Source organism: Anguilla anguilla, chromosome 14 (assembly GCF_013347855.1).
Source record: "Anguilla anguilla isolate fAngAng1 chromosome 14, fAngAng1.pri, whole genome shotgun sequence".
Taxonomy (NCBI): domain Eukaryota; kingdom Metazoa; phylum Chordata; class Actinopteri; order Anguilliformes; family Anguillidae; genus Anguilla; species Anguilla anguilla.
Genome location: NC_049214.1, coordinates 20420929 through 20445832, shown reverse-complemented (window position 1 = coordinate 20445832; position 24904 = coordinate 20420929). Strand labels below are relative to the sequence as shown.

The window sequence follows — 24904 nt, the reverse complement described above, 5'->3', positions numbered from 1 at the left end:
TGGTACAGGCAATCTATTTTCCAAGAGGCCAGACATGTCCCTCAGAATCTATTACTTTTTAATGGAGCAATTAAACCCAAAAGGGCCATTGATGGTGTGGTCTTAATTCCCAGTTGTGTCTAAACACCAAGGTCAGAAGAGTCTAATGTGAAGAAACTTTTGTTTTTCATTTCACCCAAGGTCGGTAGTCTTGACCATGTAAACGTTGTGTGACGCCACCTATTTAAATCACTACCATAAAAGGACATATGAGCTGCAAATCCAAACTGCTTGAAGGCAGAGTACAATCACCAATTTTAATTAACTGCTTTTATTTCAAGTCAACTGCCATGTACTGAAGTCTCATTGTTATGGGAGCACCTTTGTGTGCAAATACACAAAACTGCATGCATCAATTCATAATTACCTGGTCTACAAAGCTTGGTATGCAGTTCACATTAGTGCCCCTTGGCTTTTACAATGAACAGAATTTGAGAGCTCTTTAGTGCAAAAGCACTATCAAGACAAAGAATCAAACATTTTCAAAAGGCAAGGAGCAATACATAAAGCGATTGCTGTGCTCCTAACAACTGAACTTGTTTGATTCATCAAACAGTGTGGCTGCCCGCATACTGTGCTTAACCGTTTTAACAGTTACACCCTCCATAGTTGAGCTGCATGTTTACGACTGGCAGGGAAAATTACTTTATACCGTAATTGTGTGTTCGGTCAGATGTGTAACTTGTGACACTCCACTTTACCGTTGACTGATTGATTAATTCCATCTGACCCTCACACAGAGGCTGATGCCCCTTTTTAGAGGGGTCTTTCACTTGCACTGTGATATCTCTTTCAGGAATGCAGAAGTTCTAATTTATTTTACATAAGCATTGGTTTTCTCCATCTCTCTCATCACCAACTTCTGTTCATTAAAAGAATTTGCTTCATCACATACACGGTACCGAATTACAGCAGTCATAGCAAACAAACACTGCTGCCAGGTTTGCTGCATTTTAGTTTGGCATAGTACATTTTAGAGGTTTAAACTTGTCACTTGCATACATATTTATTCCCACTTCCCATATACATTTTCTAAATTGCAAAGTGACAAGAAATTTAATTAAATTATATATTGTGAGCACAGACACTGCTCCGCAGAGAGGGATTGCTGAAAGTATCAGTTGTATTGCCGGCAAGTGAAAATGAGCCTATTTGAATTCAGTCAGCTAGATGTGGCAATTACACAAAACTGTACATCTGATTACTCGATCACGTCTCACCCATAGCATAGATGGCATTCAATTAAATGCTGGCAGTGAAAAGATGTTCAGTGAAAGCTCAATGTATTAGTCTATAATACCATGTGCAAGTACACAGACACTGATGGTATGAGGGAACTGGGGCTGTTCTCCAGTCATCTCAGTTGTGGATCAAGTGCAAAAGACAGCGTAAAGTGCAAATTCCACAGTCCAATGACTTTCCCATGTGTCAATTCTGAATTCCCACATCTCACGTTCCCGGAAGTGCATCACTCAGCATAAAACCTCTCTATTTCCTCTTTGTACATTTTGTGAACAATGGGCCTCTTCAGCTTCATGGTTGGACCTGAGAAGATCAGACAAGGAATTTGGTAAGCATCCTTAGCACTAAGGTAAGGTGTTCCTTAATTAGCTTCCAAGGTTAAGATTCAAATTGTACAAATCTATAAAGCTAGACAATTTATTTCACGAGTGAACCAGAAAATAGTTATACATTTCTACATACATTTTCAAAAAATATAATGGAAAGCCATTTGATGCCAACTGGAGAAGCGACCAACATGGACCAAATTAAATATCAATGGCAATTTATTTTACGTCACAGCATGGTTCTCCACTTTGATTTTCACAGAGGTAATGCAAAGGAATGTTATATAGCCGACTCACCCAGTTCTCCCCCACAGATGGAGAAGTCCCTCTTCAGTATTGTCCATTTCTGGATCTTCTGTGCATTGGAGGTTGCCCTGATGTTGACACGTTCTATGCCCTCCTGGATGGCTTTGGATATGGCTGGGGGTATCTTGACGGTGAGATCTGAGATATGGACCACAGTGAAGCCTCGCTGCTTGCAGAACTCCACGGTTTCTGGGGCCAGCTCATCGGTCGGCTCCCCTGAGTCATCAATATTACACTGTGGGGGAGAGTGTTAACATTGTGTGAAGCCTGCTCAACGTGACCTTTACTGGGTCTTTTGAAATGTGGCAATCGTCTGAAAATTAAGAGTGCATTAGAACTTCCATGTGTGCTATTCTATTCCTAAAGAATACCTCCGCAGTTGTAATTTCATTTTATAACCCCGAGTTCTCTGCTGTATCACTGCCGGGCAGCTCACAATTAGACACACCACACTGCATTTCATGTGTAAAATAAAACACTAAGTCACTAATTTCAGATTTAAGAGATGATCTGGTGCATCTTCAAAATACCCTGTGTTAGCCAGATCAATGGAGCTAAACATTAACAGTAAAATAGCCAGTGATGGTTAGAAAATGATTTACCAGGTTTTACACATGAAGTTACAAGAGTTTTGATTAGAATGATCTAAAGATGACAAACTTGATTGTTCCATCATTAAGCTACACAGCTTAATTCACAATTAATGCAGAACTGAAGCTAAACATCAAAACATGCCATGCTCTGAAAGCAATTCAGGCACCGTTCAATGGTGACCTTGGTGTTGATGCTTTGGTTTACCAATTAGGGGGCAACTCTCTCTCACTCTCTCACTCAATACAGAATTTGATGCATTTAGGATGCCACAAGTGAGCAGTCAGTCTCACACATCCATTTGCAAAAACAGTGAAGTACACAGAGTGCAATAAATTTTTACAAATCATATCCAGAGAAATAATCTACAGTTAGTTGCAGGCATTTGCAATCAAGCTACATCACCTTTAAACTTTCCATACAACTAAAGCTCCAGGAGCTTTACTGTAACCTTACTTTGAGTGTTAACAGGATTGAAAGAAACTTCCTCTTGTCTCCCACCAGCATGGCATTGCTGACGATGGGCAACTCCTCCTTAACTGCATCCTCGATGGGCACGGGGGGTATGTTCTCTCCACCCGCCGTGATGATCAACTCTACATTCCAAAACAGAGCCGTTCAGATTGACTGTGCCATTCCTTTCTCATATTCTACACCTGGCATACTGCTAGTGCTGAAATACAGTGCCTTACCTAGGAATGGATCCAGCTTAAAGTCTGGTTCCTTACAGCTTTACTATATTAATCAACCAACCCCCCTTCACAATGCATGGTACCAGCTGATCGGTCATCTTGTTCTTAACTTACAGGTGACCCTTACCCTTGATCCGACCTGTGACGAACAGGAAGCCATCCTTGTCATGTTTGCCCAGGTCTCCAGAGTGCAGCCATCCCTCCTGGTCCAGCGCCGTTTCGGTCTGCTCGCGCATGTTGAGGTAGCCCATGAACACATGGCGGCCCCAGAAGCAGAGCTCCCCAATCCCATCCTCATCTGGCTTGTCCAGCTTTGTGCTGCATCCCACTACTTCCTTCCCACAGCTGTGGAAAAAGAGGGTGTCCCAGAGTCAGCCAGCTTCAAAAACCTGTATGATGTGTCTACAAGAGACTAGAATGGCCATTCTAAATGTGCTGTGGTTGCTGACCTCATGATGCGGTTGGCTGAATGCCAGGATACAGTGTGGGGTCCCGTACTTTCGCTCATTCCGTACAGCTCAAACAGGGGGATGTTGAAGCTCATAAAGAACTCCAGCGTATCCTTGGTGATCGGGGCAGCCCCTGTATAGCAGGCTGTACAGCGGTCTAGGCCCAAAGCGACACGTACCTTTTTGAAAACCAGGCTGTTGGCTAGCATGTAACCCCAGGGCACTGCGTCACTGCTGGAGTCCCAAAAAGAAAAAATGGTCAATGCAACAAATGGAGTCTCAATTAGTCCAGAAGACATTTCTTCCCCACCATAATCTCAAAAAACTACCCAGTCAGCAAGAAACCCCACCCAGTCATATCCATGTACACACAATACACAAGAACAAAGTGTACACATTTATAACATTTAAATGTTGCTTTTGAGGTTCCTTTTCCATTAGGATGCTACATTTGGAGGGAGCTCACTTCTAAGCTGCCTGCATGGGGCATTTGGGAACCAGCAGCCCAAACACACACAGTTGTGACTCTTACCCATTCATTGCATTGTAACTGGCCTGCAGTCCAATAGACTTGGCCCAATTTGCCACTTTGCTCCTGATCATAGAAGCCTTCGCCCCCATGGCCTTCATCTTCTCCTGCATCTTCTCCCAAACCCGAGGCACACCCAGGAAGGTTGTGGGCCGTACCTCCCTCAGGGTGTTCACCAAGGAGCCCTGCCATAGTAACAAGGCCAGTCTTAATTTCTCTATTACTCCAGTTAATTAGAAATCTGCCTAACCCATTAAACCATCCACCTTCTGTTCATTTACACCACTTTAATAAAAAAAACAACAACTTGCCTTCAAGGCATCTGGTTCAGCAAAGTATGTTGTTCCCGCAAACCTCATGCTGATCCACAGGTCATAGACCTGAGCCGCCACGTGACTGAGGGGCAGGTAGCTGACTGTCATCTGCTCCCCCTGCTTAAGGTTAGTCATGTTTCCAGCTGTATTGGCTATCCAGGTTATCTGGTGAAAGGACCAGATAGAAAATTAAGCTTCAGTAAAAAAATTAAGATTAACATTTTATGAAAGACCTTGACACCAGATCACTGAAAACTGACCCTTCTCATATGATGGTAGTGGTACCATGTATGGTTTCTGGCAAAAGGAGCTGCAAACATGTCAAGGGCCCCAAGGCCAAACTCACATTGTCATGGCTCAGCATGGCACCCTTGGGTTGCCCCGTTGTCCCAGAGGTGTATATGAGGGAGCAGCACTCGTTGGCCACCTGAGACCTGATGACATCATTAAGGGTTTCCTCACTGACATCCTCTCCCAGCTTTAGAAACTCCTTCCACTGTTGAATGGGGGAGAAGGCTGTCAAAAGTAAAACTGCACTAAGCATTACTGCAAGTGAAAGTTCAGATGAGTGGTAATCTTTCAAATGAAAGACAATTGTGTCAGGCAAGTTTGCACAGGATAAACATGCCTGATTCCAAATTGGGCCCATGTCAGAACAGGATAAGCAAAATCATTTCAAAAGATGGCAGTGAGCAACCGAGTCAGTTTTTAGGGAAGCATTTCAGACTAAACTCACCGTGTATAGATTTGACAGCTTCTGTTCCAATTCATCTTTGTACTGTACAATAGCTTTCAAGTGTGGCAACTGGTCTTTAACCTAACAGATAAAATAAGATTATGAAGCAAAATAAAATTCTGTATTAATGAATACATTTTAATCTCTGAATAATCCCCATCCCCATACCACACCCACCCCAAAAAAAACAAAAAAAACAAGTAATCTACGATTAGCATGCCTTACCTTGAGGATTTTGACAAGTTGCTTGTGATTCTCCACCACCAGCACATTGGCCTCACAGTGGTTACCCACATATTGGCAGGCCTCCGGAGAGTTAGTCACATAGATTCCAACTGCAAGGCCACTGGAGAAATGTACACAATATACAACCTACCGCCATTTTCCCAGTGAATTTCATCAGGCCATTGCTTGCTGTACAACTGTCAGTTTCCATTTCAAGAATGTAAACATTAAAAAAAAAAAAAAAAAACAATCATCCATGAAAGTAAAGGCATCATACACTGTAAAATATAAAGTTTGACATTACCCAGCCAAAATGCACCCAACATCTGCAATAAACCACTCTGGCGAGTTAAATCCCAAAATTCCAACACCATGGTAACGCTCCAGCCCCAACTAGAAAACAAGAGGAACAAACAAAGTAACCAGCTATTTTAGAGTATTCTAAGAGCTCGATAATGTGTGTGCATTTTCCCCCCGGGGGTAGAAATCTAGGAGTGTTACATCAATAGACCCTAGTATTTGCCTTCTGTAGCTATAAAACTTTCAATTTGATTTTTTCCCCCTGTACATTCATGTTAGTCAACTCCCTTATGAATATTTATCCCACAATAGACTTGTATGTCAATCTTACTTCATGACTATTAACCTTGTGTTCAGAATAAGATTTAAATTACAAGTACAAATATACACAGCAGCATACTCAAAAGGGAGATATGTACCTTCCAAGAAGTTAGTTTAAATATATAGATTCCCCAATTACTTGTATAGCAGAGGTTCTTCACTTCAAATTTAAGCCAAACTAACCTTCAGGAAGCTCTTAGCTGCTGCTCGACACTGCTGGAAATACTCCTTGTATGTTAGCGTCTCCCAGTTCCCATTCTTCTTGGCTGCCAGTGCGGGGAGGTCTCCGTAGATCTTCACAGTCTCCTGAAACATCTGATAGACAGTCATCGAGGCTTCGGAGCCAGGGCCCGACTTGGCCATTCTTAGCTTGACAGCGTGGTCTCTGGAGGTGCTCCACATCAGCTCTGCTGGAGCTAGGGCAATGCCAGGTTGAACATTCTCTGTCGCTGTGAATGACAATGCCTCTGGAAGAGAAGAGGGCATACAGTATACTTCAAGTCAAAATTACTGGTGTGTCCAAAGCAAACCCCCTCATCATGTGAGAAACAGCACAACATTCACTAATAATCCGTCAGGGCAGTTGGCAAATTAGTGGAGCAGTTCTAGACTTGTTGTGTAAACACAAAGGCAAAAACAAAATGGCTTTAGCTTCAGCTGAACCAAGCCAGAGATGATGCATTACCCTGTGGATGCCTAGGATGTACTGCTACAACCCATGCGGTTTTCTCTACTGTTGGAGCTGGTTTTAACAAAAGGCATTCATAACATGGAAAACAATGAAGCAGCAACTGCATTCATTGTGAAATGTATTGCCCACTTCAAGCTGGAACATGGCCTATAATCAACATTGATTTTACCAGAACAATCATACATGAACACAATTTTATAGAAAGTTCACATTATCAGCTTTAAAAGCTGTTATTACAAACTGTTTGCAACACATCTGCCATACACATGAACAAACTGAAGTAGCAATACCTTTACACCCTGGAGGTCCATGTGGTCCTATAGATGAATGCAACTTAAGGGGTACCAGGTTATTATTGATGCAAGGTCTAGTAGTTCCATATTTGGGAAACTCCACAAAATGTTGGTTGATGGCTGCCTCTTGGCCCTGTGGTTCCAGGGGGCTGGCCCACCTCCCAATTCCAGATTGCACCAGTAATGCAGGCCCTCTCTCTCCTGTGCACGTAGACTCGACCTTCCTCCCAGCTCGAGCGTCCCGTCCTTCTGCATGGTGAATGTGTGCCATCTCTCCATTGGTAAGGGGGCAGTTGTAGCTTCCATTCACAATGACTTTATTCTCCTCAAGAGAAGCAGTACTCTGAGTGTATGAATCCTTTTTGAGGGGGGCATTTACAAATCTGAAAAGGTAATTTAAAAAAATACATTTTTAAATCTTGAACAAAATCAGTGTGAAGAACAATGGAATTAAAAAAAATATGCTTTTTTTTATGCTTTTCCGAAAAATTGAGTCTCTCCCTAATCACTCAAATTGTGAGCATGTGGAAAAATAATTATGGATCACACTGACAGGTAATCAAAATTCCCTTGGTGGAAAATGATAGTTAGATAAGCATAGCTAAGCCACCATCCAAAAAAAAAAAAAAATCAGTTTTAATAAATGGAAACATACTCACTTATCCAAGCCATTCTCTATACAGCAAACTCTAGGAGAGTAGGTTTGGTTACCTGGATGGCCCACACCATTGACTGACATCTTGTAAATTCATTAAAAGGGACAAAGTCAAAGCTACTATTAAGAGGCATCAAGGCATGAACCATGACACCACTATATTATTGTCAAATTCATTATTTTCAGAATGCTCCACTACAACTTGGTGGGAAAAAAAAAACAACAAAAAACTCCCTAACATTCCTTGAGATTCGGTAAATAAATAAATAAAAATAAAAATAAAAAATCGTTCCTTCTTTATTCATGAGCACACACACAAAACGACAATGGCTAATATTGCTAGTTTGCAACCAATGCACAGTACTGTCCAACCACAAGTCGTTTTCAGTGATGCTTTTTAATGGCAGGAATAAATAACCATAACCAAGATTCAGAAAGTAAGTTTGAAATAAAACATGTGAATATAGTTTTATGTAGCAAAATTGATCAAATTATCTATTAAATACAAGTCACTCGTTTTGATGGTCAGCATGCAAGACAAAATAGTGTGGTTTGACAATACTTCACAATAGTCATTATAGTAAGTTCTTAATATTCTTAACGAATTATCTTTATAAAACAGAAATTAGACTCAAACGATTGTATAAATCACTTGCACTTGAAAGTTATTGAAAAACAACCGCATTACAACGGTCAAATGTTAGACTATGCCATCTGTACAGAATCCATGGTAGGTTATACGGGTGTCGCTCAATTTAAGAATGGAAGGGTGCTTGGCCTTGCTCTACTCAAACTTCTGTTCTTAGTCATGTAATTGAATTATGACATGCATTTTTCTCCAAAGTGAGCCTCACCCCAACACTTTATTAGGGGTTAGACAGAATCATTCTTACGAAGACCTTTATAACACCGCTCGCTGAAACAACCAGTTAAGTAGCTGCAATAGATTTGGGCGATCTTTCGAAGGGTGTCGTGAATAACTAATGTAAAGGCATGTAAATTATATGTAACAAGTAGTAGCCCCTAGTTGCATAAATAGGCTACGTAGTCAACATCAATAAACATAGTTTTGTGTTTTATGATTTACCTTTACATCTTAAGTAGCCGACTGAAAGCGCGTTTTGAACTGTTGCCTAATCACCAATTAACCTACATTCAAAACAAATTATTGTTCGATCAAATATAGAATCAATACTTTTATTTAGAATTATTTTACATCTTTAAATGGCGGAGGGAGCGTTTCATCTATGCTTTTTAACTTGGAAGTCTGTGGGACCGGAATAAGTATTTATAGCCAGCCTTAGCTGCTATGGGAATGGTGGTTAATTAGGAACAGGATTGAAATCCAACCGAGTAGACATACATTGGGTCAAGGTGGTCAGAATTCAAAAGTATATGTGTAATTAACGCCATAAACTGCACTTACCCAGAATGGACAGATCTACTGAAAGAAGCCACACGGCATCGGCAGCTTTTTCCAAACAGGGAAGGAGCTGGGAGGCCAAATGAAGATTAGCACAAAGCGACATAAAAGACGTGAGGGTTTAATTAGCGTAGATGGTTACATTGCTATGCACCTGTGTCTTTCACCTGTTAATCACCAAGCAGTTTCTGGTGGGGCTATTGTCTCGCTCCCTTGAGGAAACAGGTTGCAGAGACCCACAGGCTACCGCAATTAAGAGAGATCCCTGCGGACCCAAAACTTGTGAGTGGTGCTTCCTACATTATAAGCGTTCAGTATCATATGGACAACATGCATGTCCTTCCGTGGATTAGTGAGAACCGTCTTCCACTTTTGGAGGCTGCACTTATTCTGGGAGTCATCGGGTATGGCTGTAACACACGGGTAGGTCATCTAATATGACTTAATGGATGATTGATTGCTGCTTCGCGTGAGGAAGATGGTTTGGCATTGTTTGTTCGAGCACAACAAGCAACATTAATATTTGGCTAAAAAGTGTAAAATGATGCGCACGAGTGATGATACAAGTTAAAGAGCAGGCCCTGGGAATTTGGCCTATGTGAAAGAGTTCAACAAAATTCATCCATCCTATTTGCCATGCTAATCCGATTAAATTTTATAGAATTTCTTTTTTTTTTTCCACAAAAGAAAATGATCAAAATTCACACATGCCACCAGTGAATATTTGATATGGAAGATTTTGAACTCAAACCTCAACCAAAGGCTCGGTAAACAAACTGAGACGAAACTTTTTTTTTTTTTTTTTTTGCTGGACCATATACTAGGTTTTGACCTGGTCTTGTTTTCATAATTGTTTGAAGATTTGAACATGGACTTGTTGCACGTATAAAACTAAACTGATTGGAGTGATTTAAAAGCGATTTAAAAGCTGCTCAACTCCACTACCGGTCTGGAGGAATATTAAAAAGATGCCTTGTACTATACATTTAATCTATGAGCACCTAACAGGTTTGACAGACAAAAGGAAAGTCTATAAAGTATTTAAAATAACTACAGTGGAAATTGGTGCTCTCTCTCGATGACAAGAACTCAGTAGTTTATAGATGCATTTTGATTGGCTGAGTACATTATTTGCTAATGGTGATTCTCAATGTATGTGAGCCTCCTCTTTCATGAGCTTTAATTGCTGCTTTATGTCTATAGTGCTACTGTTTCCCTCCATATTTTCTTTTTAAATACTAACAACTAAATTGATATCGTGCTCTCTGGTGATAATCATACTGAAGGTATCTCCACACTCGTATAACAATGCTAAATAAAACGGAGGTCCTTGGATGACACGAACTTTGAGTTTGCAATCCACTGCAAATGATGTCAAGCAGTGAATTTTTCCCTGTGGTGATTAGATTAGAGCAGATTGCGTTATCTAAGAACTGTTGCAAAGTATCCTTAGGCAACTGCGTTGGAACTCATCCGCAGTGACCTTCTACAGTGCAGTGCTTATACTTGCTGTGTGGGTGTATTCATTGAAAATCAATTGAAACCTCTTTCATTGTCCAATTTTCCACTTTCAGTCCTGAAGTTGTGTAAACAGACCTTGAGCTGGTCAGTTATGTGCCTACAATGAAATCGTTTGAAATGATCTGACTGTCTTAAGTGAAGGAATTAAATTATCCGTTGCACTTTTTGGAAGTTATCTGTGTCTAAATTCACTCAACAACTATTATTGCCCTTGGCAGGAATAATAATTGTATTTTTTGGCTGAATCGGAGCACCTGAGATTTTTTTTCTCTTTGATTTATGTGTGGTGGATGAGACTGTGTTTGTTCTATATCTAGAAGTAGAATGCACATTTTAAATGACCTTGTTAACCATCTGTTTTATCTGTGTACCAGGCAGTTGTGTGAAATTCACACTGTAGTCAGCATCCCTGCAGCTGGGAGAGTTGAATCATCAACCCCCCCCCCCCCCCCAACTATAAATAGCACCATTCATCTATCACCATAATTATTATAAAATGTAAAAAATATATATATATATATATATTTAAAAGTATAAGAAACAATATACAAGTTACAAGTGCAAAAACTGAATAGAATTGTTAATGTCCGGTGTAGATGATGATTTAATGGATAGACTGTTTTGGAAATTCAGTTCACACTGTTGGGAGTTCTAATATTTTAGGCCTACAATATTTTTTTCTCAGCACTTGCGTTCTGTCATCCTAGGATAAGAACTAACCCTGACTGTTATGTCAGAAATTATCTTTTCATTATGGCTCAAGCAAGCAGTCAACATGGGATTAGATTTATAGAATACACAATACATTGGCTTGTATTTTATTCAGTCTTCAGCATTTGACAACATGCCCTCATTGAATTATTATTTGTGCCTAAGCTTTTTTTTTTTTTTTTTTACACAAACATACAATTTACATTAAAATCTTTCTTGATTTGGTTCATAAACAAGATGCATTATACCTTACAGAGAATACATGCATACCTGCATATCACAGCTCATTCAAGGATAAGAAACTATTTTGCCCTTAAATAGCCTTAACAGACTGCACATAATGTTGTTCCAGCGGTTAATGATCTTCATAAAGAGGAATGGTTCATCTGCCCAGAGATAGTGGGATTATAAAACGATCTTTCAGGAAAAAAGGTTTTGCAATATAACAAGGCAAGAAAGATCAAAACAACAGATGAGATGGTGGCTATGCAGAGATTAAACTTGCTACAGGGTGTGCTAAACAAGGCAGTGGGGCCCAGCACTTTCCATTCCTCGGCAACACGTACTTGGAGGACAGGAACGTGATGACTTGAGGGATTTTAATGTTGCTATAAATTTGCATTTGATGTTGGAAACTAAGTCGGTTTTAAGCCCTTGACGGAGAACAGACTTGCCAGTCCCAACACTTAACATGCGTGAACAGCCATACAGACTTGCACACAAATGCATAAATGCACATGTACACTATACCATGTGGTGTACCATGATTAAAAATGAATACTGAGGATTGTTTAGTACAGTCTAGTGTTATTTTTTAAAATTATTTTTGCATTTATTTCTGTTTAGCTTATTTTCTTTTGAAAGAAGAGAAAAAAACTTATGAAATGGATTTGGAATGCAGTTGCAGTAGTTTGTTCTTGGCTCACTTGCCCCTTTTTAAAAATGAAGGACATGTCTGATTACAGATATTATATTTTGTGATTTATTTGTTTTTCAGTAAAATTGTAAATGCCAGCACTAACTAAAGTTACCTGTAACTGTGCGAAATGTGTGCACAACTTGGTGGCATATGCTGTTTTTTGAATTATGTAAAGTACTGTATGATTGTCAGTCAATGTTAATGAGTCTATTGCAGTTCAAAATCAGGTTAAGCATTTTTAAGCTTTTTACGTCAGTGTCGAGCTAATGCTGTACGCCAATAGGGAAGGGCATTCTGCGCAAAAAGAAACAAGTACAGTACCACTGATACCCAAAGGGTGGCAATAGTGTAACAGAGTAAATTACAATGTCCAAGAAGGCTATGGTTGGCATGGGAAATTGGTTTTGCAGATAAAAAAAGAAAAATTATATTCATAAAGTTCAGGTTTTGTTTATTTTTTTGTTCCAATCACTTTTGGATTGCCTGAAGGGAACATAGTGCAAGGATTTGTTTTTGACATGGGGAACATCTTAACGGAACTCAATAAATCTTCCACATCCTAAAAAAAAAAACCCTTCTATTGCAGCCTTTACCAGTCTTGCATACATCTGGTTGGAGGTGAATTGGATGGAAGGGACATAGTGATTGTACATCTTACCTATAATTTTCCCATAGACAGTTGATTATGCTATTATACTATGCATCAGAACTTAGTTTAGAGGGAGAAAACTAATTTTCACATTAATTGTATATTTCTGAATGCCATTGCCACAAACCAATGCAAAATCTAAGCCCTGGCTTTATTTAATGTGGAACAAGGTCACCTGGCCAATGAAGAGGCAGACAGGTTCAGTTTTGCCCAGTGCTAATTTAAACCTGGGCCAGCTAGATAATAATACGGTGACATCCCAAAATAAACTTGGCCTTCGGCCTGTCCTCTAAACGGGCAGTGTCTACAGGCCAGAGCCAGCAAAGATGATGTAAAACTGGCTGACTGGGCAACCCTACAGTCATTTCTGGGTTATTGACTTAAATTGTGTCTTTGCCCTCCCCCCTTGCACAACATACAAACACTGCCACACAAATGAAGCAACACTCATAAAAAATCCCTGGTTTATATACTGCAATATTAAATTCCCTCAAGTAAATAAACACAGGGTTTTTGAAATGGTTGAGACCTATGTAACCAAAGGCGCTATAGCAAAATCCACATGTGTGTGGATAACATTAGAGTTTAAAATGCTAGGGAGACCTTGCTTCATAGTGAATTGTACAGCAGATCTCCAGTGTCTGTTGATTATGCTGTTGAAGGTAACTCGAGGAATATTCTTTGTCCGGTTCAGCTTTGCAGATGCACTGTGTTGCCAGGTTGAATTAGATGCTATTTGCGTGGTGAATGCTGAAGAGTTCCCTGATGTTACACACTTTCCAGTAAGGGTGTCGCATGCTGTATTGCTTTTTTGTGACTGGATGTTTAGCTGCATTGTTTCCCAGAATCCTCTCTCCCATGTCTCCTGCAATCACTCCCTAACTCTCAGCTGCATTCTGTCTCTGAGTCGTGACTGTCTCAGGCTCTTTAAAAACCCTCTCTCTCAGATCTCAGATTAAAGGAAAAAACTAAAATGCAACATTTGAGTGTTCCTCTGAATCTTGTTCTTCCCCAGTATCAGCTTGGGAATAGAGACTTGTGCATTTGAGAGCCTTAAAATTTCGGAGAACAGAATAAATTAAGGTGCACAAGAAATTGATTTTCTTTACTGAGATGTGTATAAACTGTATGAAAGAATATTAACCCTTTGTTTTACTGGGTCACACTAATGTAGTTATATGCATGTTTTTAGATGAAGTGCAATTTCAAAGATTGAATGCCTTCGGCATACATTTAACCAGTCTAATCTTGATTGAACATCTTATAGTCCCTTTATTTTCCAGATTTACAGGTCTGCTGAAAACTCCATGATTCGGGGAACTACAAGTTGCAATACCTCTTCAAGATCAAAGCATCATCATACTTCCTATATGTGTGCTTTTCTACCACTCTATCAGAAATACCAGATCACAAAAACTTACCTATCAGCCATTGAAATGTATTAGGGAGGCTACAGAATCGTGATTGTGGTCAACAGACCAGTTCACCGCATAAGTGGTTCAGTTCTAACAAGTGTTTATAAATGCTACAGAATGAGATTGTTAACAATGCCTTGAGGTTCACCAGAGATTGAGCCAAGCCCTCATGATGAATTCCTCTCACAGATGTCAGGATAGTGGTGCAGATGTGAAGAATGCTGTGCTAATTATGAACAATGGGCTAATCAGCAGGGAGGTCTAGTGAAATGGTGTGGGCAGAGGCTTCTATTAGCTACAGAACAACACATGTATTGATTGATTACAACCTGACTTTCATGGTGTTCTTGGACCTCAATTACATCTCTTCCTGTGGGCTCATTCTAGTGTGACTGCGTTTTAACAGGCAACTCCCATTGTGATACACATCTACAGTTTGTATGATGTACAAACAAGGGTTGTCACATTATGCAACCAAAAATCATGGAGTTCATGGTATATGTATATACAGACCCAGACTTTCCCTTTATGGCATAAGGTGTGTGGAAGAAAATCTGTGACCTTTCTTGCTGCATATCTGAATTTGGACCCCGAATACGGTCCCAAATTTCTGTTCACTAGACAGCAAGTTCCATGCTTTGAGGGATGGTGCATATTTAATCTCTCATTACACATACTCAGACCCTCTTCATGTCAATATTAAATTTAAGTCATGATCATCAGCCCTCTAATGGTTTTCACGCAATGGTGATTACAATTCGGAATGCATCTACCATCTGTTTCAAGGTCCAGTAGTGATTGTGGTTTCAGTAATTCATTTTCATTCATTGGAACAATGCAAAAATAGTGCGTAAAATAGCACACATGGTGAGTCTTTTCCCCTTATCTTATTTCTTCTATAATGAAATGGACAGATGTGATGATGGAACAGATTTTTTTTCTGTGCATTGCTGGTTGACATCTTTAGAAGTATGGCATGAATTGTCTGTGACTCTTATTGGATTGGTTTTATTGTTCTTGTTGTATCCTGAAAATTGACAGCAGTTTGCTGCTGACAAGAAAAATAAAATGCATTTCCTTGTTTGTCAAACAGTGAGGTTGAATATAATTTTAAACAAATGCAGTGAAGAACCCTCAGTGAGTGTAGTTTCACGGAGAGCAGGCAGGTTATGTTCTTGGACATGTTTTTTCCATTCGGGGGGGGGGGGAGCAGAGTGGCAGTGGCTTGGCCCGGTGAGACCAGAATCTCCCTCAGTGACGCGCTCCAACATGTTTCCCTGAAGATCAATAAACATGACCTCTGCGCAGTGACCTTGAAGGGAGTGCTGCTTTTTTTTTAAACCCCCTTTCCTCTCTCACTCCTGCAGGCAGAATGGAGCCATTTCTCAGCCACTGAGCAGGAGTCTCCTCCACAGCTGCTCACGTGTTCTGGAGGCCCCACCCCTCAGCCTGGCAGCCAATGGAGGCCTCGGTTTTCTGCGGGGAACTTTTAGCGTGTGAATGTGAAGGCCTGTCGCTGGGAAAGAACAGCGCCCGATGGTGATGATGATGATTGTCACGAGCGGAAGTACAGTAAGGAGCATGTCTGGGTGAGTCTGAAGCACCGATCCCAGTTACTGATCCAAAATCTGCTGATCTCTGTCCTGAATTCACCTGACCTAATTTAGGCAGAGGAATAGATGTGAATTATCTCTAGATGTATCATAATGACAGCCACCCCAGGCTTTTTCTTTCCTCGCTCATATCCTCCATCTGTACTGACCTGTAGGATTACATATCAGATGAGGTAAGATGTGACTGGGACCCTGTGGAATGCATACATTTCTTTCTTTTTATAATGTTAATACTTTGGAATTAAGATCTTTGGTGTTTTGTTTAATCCAGCTTGGCTCCTTTTCCAAGAAATATACTTACTGTTTTAGAACGAGGCTGTTTGAATAATCAGTTCATAACTGTCTGTCTCAGAAAGCATGTTGTGAATTGGGCTGCCCATAATCTGGCCTGACAAAATCAGCTTCATGGTTCTTTTTGTTGTTGAAATAAGAACACCAAAGAAATAAATGAAGGGGAAAAAAACATTTCTTAATCTTACACAGTGGATTTTACTGTGGCCTCCTGGTTCCTACTGTAGTCTTATATTTAAATGATCATTGTTGAAAGGATGCATTCCATTTAAAATTGTATATTTTAAAAGCTTGCGCACATTTGACATCTGGCCAGACCAAGAGGCTTCATTTGCAGGCTGGAAAGGATTAGACTATGACTGGCTAATGCATTATGAACATCAGTGGTTGTCACATTTGCACACACATTCATAATAAACTCAAATTAGTACTACTGTTTACACAAAGGGTTCATGGTGCAATCATTTTAAGACACACACAGCTTCCCATATTCTGAAATGAGTCTTCCTAATAACTGTTTTACTTTAAGAAAAACTAATATTGAGTGAAGTGCCTTACTGACCTAAGGCACATGGTCTTATGTTCAGTACACAAATATACATAAACATAATGCATATCATACATTATGTAAAGTTTAGTTGACCTAAAAAAAAGTAGAAATAAGACCAGTCTGGACTCCTGCTATTACTAGAATTTCTGGTTACAAAGGTAATTCTGGGAAGAAAACACTTGAACAGCTTTCTTTAAACAAATAAAACAGGCTGTTTTGCCACATCTCAAGTCATGACCTTGAATTTAAATGTGTACAATATGCATTTACATGAAAAGTATTAAGATGGGACCTTTTTACATGTATTTTGGGAATCTCCTAAAATTGTTTGTTTTGGAAATATGTTGTGTCCACTAAGTAAAATTTTGACGGTTGATGTCCCCCATTCTCCCGAGGTATTGCTTTTGGCAGATGACTCAACTGTACTTACCTAGAGAATTCAATAAAATCTTACTTGCCAGTCTCACCATAGCAATGAAGACTATACTGAAGGGCTGGATGGAGCCTCTGAACTGTTACAATGCTGCATGGCTGGGTTATTTTTACGATATTGTTCTTGATAAAATCTACAGCGACCATCTACAGAGCTCATTGTAACACAATTGCAGCTTGGAATATAGCTGCAGATGAAGTTGTCAAGTTGCAAGCAATGGACTGCTGATTTCTGTAAACCGTCTCCTCCAGTTCCTTGGATGAGTTAGGGGGTTAGGGTATGTTAAAAACAAAAAGAAATAGTTCACAAAAAAATGAAAGGTCTTAAGATATCACAATTGTCACTGATTTCAGATGTTACACTGAATGACAAAATTTTGTATAAATCATAAAGCTAGCTTAATCCAAAACTAAAAGAACAGCAATGTTTCAGTGAAACATCGGTGTTAAACCTGCCCATTTCTTTGTCTACAGAAGGCTTAATCTGCTACTGTCACTGAGTCTGCTCTACCCGAACTTTAGCATGACTCAGCATTTGTGTCAGGATTCATTTGTAGTCAGGACATCATCTCATTACAAATGATTAAATTACGTTTATTACATTTTAAATCAAAACATTTTAGATTGCATTTTTCTTTTGAAATTAGGACTGGTTTCACTTTTGTTGCTGGCCTCATATAAAATGTAATTTATGTTCACACATGCACTTGCATTTGATTTTCACATGATATTATGATGTTTTAGTTGTACGTATGTCATCTTATGAAACCTGAAAAGCATACATGCTGTGGTAATGTCTTGGGGTCTCTCTCTTCCTCTGATTGTTCAGGCATTCCTCTGATCAGCACCAGTGGGAAAGTGCCTTATACAGCATCATTTATATTAGTTCTGAGGCATTGCACAAACAGGATGAAAGCTCCTGAATTTATGGGACCATTGAAGTAGCACGCACCAGTACACCATGACATACTGTTTTGCAGGAAATCAATTAAAAACATCCATAATGTCTTGTGCTTTCTCAGCTTATTAAAATTTCTGCCCTGAAAGTTTTATAGTAAAAAAAAGTTTATTTCAAAATTTAATTTGAGGTTGCTTCAGACCTTTTGGTCTTGATTCATCCCCACTGTTGGCATAAGTGGTTAAAACAAATTCTAGAAGGAAAAAAAACATACAAGTAAGGATTTTGTGTACTGTACTGTACACATGCCTATATCTAGAAACCCTGAAAAATGTGTAATGTTCAAGATGTAAGGACTAGGCTGACACTTGCCTGTTGAACAGGGAGCAACTAGCGCACATATTTGCAGAGCTGGTCAGTGCACGCTTTCTGAGCTAATGATGCACTGCACAGTTCACATTTACCCCAGGAACCCCAGCTGTACCAGCCATGAATAGATGGATCCATAGATCCAACCATACAGCAACACAATAGTATACCATCTCAAATCTACGCATTGTAAAATGGATAGCGGTAATGAGGTGCTTTGATCAGATTAATGCGATTGTAACCATAAGGTGCTTGATCAAAGCCTATTTAGGACACTGGTGTTATTTCCTTAAGCAGGATGGACAAAGGACAAAGCAAGGGATATGTATACCTTATTTCGCTCTGGACAAGAGTGCCCAGTAGTACATTGTCTTCTGGCGGTGATTAGTCAGATTTCCCTACTTTGTCCACAACAGCATATTTCCATAAAAAGAAGTGTAATCAATAAAATGAATCTCTAGACAATGAATCTGAATACAAAGCAAGCAGATCTCCACTGCGTGGTGCCACTGGGCGACTTCCTGTACTCCTGCCTGTCTCTTATGTAATGCTGACGTCCACACTGGTCTGTGGTATAATTATTTAATGCGTCTTTCAGGAGGTAGTCTGTGATACCGCGTGATAATGTCTCGCACAAGCCTCAGACTATCCAAGTTTCTCCAGAATTACCGAAAAAAGCTGAATTGTATTACCAGTCACACTGTGCTGCTATTTTTGCCACAGGTATACTGTTTTATGCAGGCTGAATTAAAATCTGCTCTAACAATAATGATTCTGTTTTATTGCTAAATACTGAATCCAAATTAATATTCAAAACTAGATGCCAATGTATCTATTTTCTGAATCTATTTTGCTGTGCAATATGGGCTTCCACACCATCTGCATCTGTACAGTATATGGCTTGTGACTCGGGCATAAACAAAACGAAGTCCTGGATCCCACTTAAAAGGTAGTATTATTGACCTTATCATTCAAATTTGAGTATTAACAGTGGTGTTTTATCAATGTTCAAGGTAAAATTATTCATTTTGCCAGAGACTGGAAACAAGAGAACCTCCCTTTAATCATGAGACTTTTGTCTTCATTACCACTTTGCCCAGATTCCTGAAAAAAGGTGTACAGGCAACGTTGTGATCAACTGATTATGAAATGACAGACATTTGCTCGTTTTCTGTCAGGTGACCATGAGTAATATTAGATCATAACTGCCTCATTTCCAGGACTACCCATCTGTATCAGTCTTCTGAAATAAATTAGCTCCAAGGTTATATAAGTCTCTAGGAGACTATAAGGTTTCCAGTACAAAATTGCTTTCGACAAACAAAAAGAAATTAACCACCCAATACCTGCTGTTATGTTGCCCATGCTTAACTTTAGAAATTTATGTGAAATGGATTTATGAAAATGGTATTATAATCTTTCTAATTGTAAATGCCCTGAGAATCTAGATAAAACTGCAGTGGGTAATTGCAGATATGGGAATAATATATTTTTTAAACTGGTACAGTACATTGAATCTGAAGGCAAGTGCATATTTGCTTGAATATGCTAAATCCTTTTTTTCCACAATTTGTTTGAAATGTAAAGGTGACATGTTTAACCCGACTGAAAAAAATGCCTCCTATTTGTGCCTCTTGTTTAGCAGTCGTGAATTCATGTTATCATGGAAATGGACATTTTTCACATTTGTTACAGCCAGGTCTGCTGAACCCCATTCAACGTGATCCACACTCCTGTAGGTTTTGAAAAGGCACACCTGATTTTGCTAATTAGCAGCTCAAGGAGATCTCTAGCTGTTGAATGAGGTGTGCTCTGTTAGGGTTGGAGTAAAAACCTACTAGACAGTAGATCACCATGAGCTGGGCTGGGCAGCCCTGGTCTAAGCAATCTTCCTGAAAGGGCCTTATTGAAATAAATGTGGAGCAGTATTGTTGCCCTTCAGCTCGTATGAAGCCTTGAGGAGATGACTGTATGATAAACATCAGACACAGCTTTCCTTTCAACAGTGAACATCTGGTCCTGCTACATTTCCCACCTGAAGCACCTACTTTGATGAGCTTAGTGGCAGCTCCCTCACCAGCTACAATAAGGTGCAATGTATTTCTCCAGAGTAATTTCTCTTTCCATGTAAAACTGACCCAGAACACAGATAAACCATTCAGTTTATTGCACCATAATTGTGGCCTATGGTACTGCCATTAAACATATTAAAATCCAAAGCTTGACATAGTTATTATAAATTATTATATTTTATCCAACATGCATACACTGTCTTTCCCTAGAATGGCTTTTCCCTTGATATAGATATGATTTTATTTGTCTGGTCTATTGGTAATGGTGCATTTCATGAGGATTGGAAAGGAGGTTTGCTTGACCCTTGTTCAAATCTAGAAAGAATCTTCCATGGTTTAACCATGTATCCCTGCTATATAGTACAACAGCAGCTCACAAAGCTGTCTGCATGCTTAGCATGGATACTGAATCCAACAGTTTTTTTTTCTCAAATACAATGTCGTCGTCGTCACCCCCCCCCCCCCCCCCCCCCCCCCCCATTATGCCCTTTTTTATTCTTGTTGACAGACACCAAGCTAAAAAAAGCCTTTTAAACCCTAAGGTCAGGGCTTAAACTGAAGCAGTTTAGATTGATGTTCAATCCATCAGAAATGTACAGTAGATAACAACAGGATTGCTTGACCTCAGTAACTTCAAGTCACATTGATTGTAGGAAATCATATTTTTCCTACATCAACACTAATGGTCTACTGGCCAAGAAAGATCCTATACTAGTTATAAATCTCTGCATTGTCAAGCTGAAGCTGACATCTCTCATCAGTCAATCACAAAATAAATGTGAATGCTAATTTCAAGGTCATGGTTCCCCAAAGAGCAGGGTCAATGCATGCTATCAATGAATTATATATCAAAGATTCATAAATGTGCCCATCAATGCTCACGTTTCCTGGCTGAAATTTTGTCTTTGTATATTATGCATATCTGCGTAAAGCACACATCTAAATCCAACCAAGTTACTGTGGTCAAAATGTATAGTCTGATATGTTGCATAATTATGAAAATTGTCTAAGTTCTGTATCATCTCACAAGACACCCAATGACATCCTGTCATAAATGTACAATTAGGTAACAAGCCATCAAATTATGAAGTCATTAGGGGTGTGTTGTTCTCTCCGCAGTCATAGCTGTGTGGCATCCCTTACTTTTGTCATCATGGTCAGGACAGAAAAAAAACACCCAAATATGAATTACACAATTTCTTTTTATTTTTTATTTTTTCTTTTGTTTGTGAATCTATTCTGATCTGATGGCTTGTTACCTAATTGTACATTTATGACAGGATGTCATTGGGTGTCTGAACTTAGACAACAGGTGGTGTTACTGTATCTTCACTTAATACAGGTTCTTGAAAATAATGCAAAGTCTTCCCTACTTGTTATACAGTGCCCATTTTTTGAATATTAACAACCCCTGAATGAACAAAACAAATAATTAAAAGCAATTCACTTGCTAACTGAAAGTAATTAACTTCATCACAGTTTTGCTCTAACACAGAATCAGACTTTTCAGCAAAGATGAGAATGTTCTTCTTGGAAATTGTATTCCTCATAAATAGATTTCTTACCACATATAGTTTGTATGGCAGCAGCATTCCTATTCAACTTGACTAAGTCTGTGTTGCCCCACCCTTGCAGCCTTTGGTAGCAAGCACAGTTAATGCTCTGTTGACACCACAGTCAACCTCATAGTGCCCCATGCAAAGCAACCAGCACTCTTATATCCTTTTTCTGCACTTACATTTTCTTTAAAATCTTACCTTTTCTTCAGATGGCAGATTCCACCACAAGAATAGTATGATTGTTTTACTCAAAAAATTGTCCGTATTTGTGACAGTAGTGCTATTTCCTGACTAGTCAGCTCAAATCAAGTTATTGGCCAATATAAACATGTTAGAACACTAAAATATCCTAAATAATCATTCATATATAATATACAATATAGTACATTCCAAATGGACTAATATCCTGTCTAGAAGGTAATTGGGCCAACATGATAGACAACATTTAATATACCCAATGATTTTGATGAATCTTGAGACTTCCAACATCATTTGGTCATCTGTAATTCTTAATCAATGATAAACATTACAATGCAAATACATTTTAGGAATGAAATATTTTACCTTTGTACTCTGACCTCAATGTAAGACTGTACAGTATGGGTCAATGTAAAAGTAGTCACAAGCAGGGGTGTAGCATTCTGGGCCCTGTGCATATGCAGTCTCTGTCCCTTAAAATGATAGACTAAAGCAAAATTTGTAGTCCAGGCCTGCCCTGCCCCCACCCCTCTTGCCTCGGGGCCCTGGATAGTCAGTTCCACTTATTCCCCCACAGTGGTGCCCCTGGTCACAGGCAGCAACAGTGGTAATCCTGCCAAGACATATATTCAGCTTCATATGCACCTGCCATATTCAAAGGTTGCCCCTGATCACTGTCATGATTATTCGCACCAACCCATGACGTAAACTGTTCAGGGAAAATGTGTTTCATAAGCCCTATCGGTAAAATTAATCTCTGTGCAGGTCTTGCTGGCATGCAATACTTTTCATGGTACAGCAGGGTACTGATTAATTCCTTCTGACAACATGCAACTCCTGTATCAGGACTGTATAAATCCCTGATCCGTGGACATGAAACAGGACTCCGTAGGCATAAGTCAAGAGGGGCCAAGTCAGAGCATGCAGAAGGCATTTGAACATGGCTTCCGCTGGCATTTTTGAGTGGAATGCCATCTTCTGGTTGATCTGCAGCTTGTTATAAATTTGAGATTAGAAGACAAACGGGGAGAGGAAGAATTTGACAAGATATGAGACATTAAAGATAGCTTTACCTTGCCTACGAGGTTCAGTAAAGGAAATATTGCTGTCTGAGTCGATGGTTGTTTGCTTTCACACTGAACGTGAAATCCAATTCAAATTCTCAGACAGTGTTAATTGAAATGGAACTTTGTTTAAAGTGGGGAGTTGTTTTAACTAAATGAAAAAAGACTCTAAAATGGCAGGCATACTTGCTTCTGATTTTAGCACGTACTGTAAATGAGATCTCTATTGACACCGAGACTAAGTGGACTGTCTAGCTTTACAAATATTTCCACAGCAATTGCTTTAGGTTCATTTATATAAATCTAGATATTGCTATTCAACTAATATTTATTTTTATGTAATGTATGTGCCAATATGTATTTTTGAACATTTTAATATGAATTCAATTGAATTGCAATTGATGCTGCAATAGCTGCACAGCAATAGCTGATTTTCACTTTCAAGTTTGCATGTAAAACATTCTGACTGTGTTTGATTTTCCCTCATAAGTCAAATGAAAACGTACTGGATTCCCTGCATGAGTCTAGTTGTAGACCTAAAGAAGTCAAATCTTCTGCTGTTGACTGTTGATGGCATCTCATCTGGAAAATAAGAGATTTAGCATCATTTGAATTTTTTTAGCTATACTCCCTGTTGAGTGCAACCTCTCTGTTTTCAGAGGATTTTAAATGTTGCATCTTGGAAGAGAATTGCTTTTTTGTTGGCCCAAATTGGAGGGTAAAAAAACAGGACAGTGCACTCCAACCAAAGATTGGACTGATGCGGATACTTAATTATAACTATTTAAATTATTTATTGATAGCTACTGAAAAATATTTTGATAAATTATCCAAGGCAGATGACTGGAATTTATGGTTGCATTACCTTAAATTCCTTGGATAACAATTTTGCATAAATTGTACTGGAGAAAAAAAGGCAGTACAGGCTTACTATTTTTAGATTCTTGAGACTTGTCGACTTACAGTTGTTGGGCTGTTGCAGTTGTGTATAACCACGTCATTGCCCCCGCTTTATTGGAGTGTTTCTGTCCTTGTGAATTTTGTCCCCAAAGGATTTTTTTTTTTTAAGTGAAGTCTTCAATCTTTAATGTTTTTTTTTTTCTGACAACTACAGACCTTGCAGCTTTCCCTTGTTCAGCACCTTAACAGTACAATTTAACAGTACTGATTCGAAAACAATCCCAGCCTTTAGATAAATGTTGCCAATGATCAAAAACAGTATGGGAATAAAGTTAAGCCAAGAATCTGTAGAATTTCACTCAGGAAAATAAAGTACTGTTAATGGATGTTTTAATGTTTTGTTTTAATGTCTATTGTATCTGTAAATTGAGAATTAAATTTAAAGTATATAAAACTTAAGTGTGGAATCATTTGTTTGGACAAATTGGGTACCTAGAGTAGATTTAATCTGGAAAGATGAATACTAGATCTATATGCCTTTGACAAATGTTACTTGTTTTCCATTTTAAAAGTTTTCTCCAGTGCAGGGGTTGCCATGAAGTTTAAATTAT

The 24904-nt window shown here is 39.1% G+C and overlaps 1 protein-coding gene and 1 long non-coding RNA gene across 2 annotated transcripts in view; one reads left to right on the top strand and one right to left on the bottom strand.

Annotated features, from left to right (window-relative positions):
* Positions 1–481: 481 nt before the first annotated feature.
* On the bottom strand, positions 482–9216 carry LOC118212181 (long-chain-fatty-acid--CoA ligase ACSBG2-like). Its single transcript, XM_035389838.1, has 15 exons — positions 9136–9216; positions 7714–7805; positions 7052–7437; positions 6254–6537; positions 5754–5842; positions 5450–5570; positions 5225–5305; positions 4835–4984; positions 4486–4653; positions 4178–4359; positions 3646–3879; positions 3324–3541; positions 2961–3100; positions 1905–2148; positions 482–1584 (listed from the first exon to the last, which is right to left on the bottom strand). The coding sequence occupies exons 2-15, from the start codon at positions 7791–7793 to the stop codon at positions 1508–1510; spliced, it is 2454 nt and encodes an 817-aa protein (XP_035245729.1). The 5' UTR covers positions 7794–7805; positions 9136–9216; the 3' UTR covers positions 482–1507.
* A 115-nt stretch (positions 9217–9331) lies between these two features.
* The window catches only part of LOC118212182, a 36025-nt gene continuing 20452 nt past the window's right edge, over positions 9332–24904 (top strand). The window contains exons 1-2 of the long non-coding RNA XR_004762182.1: positions 9332–9414; positions 15715–15936. This is a non-coding gene — a long non-coding RNA (uncharacterized LOC118212182). The remainder of the gene's footprint in view (positions 9415–15714; positions 15937–24904) is intronic.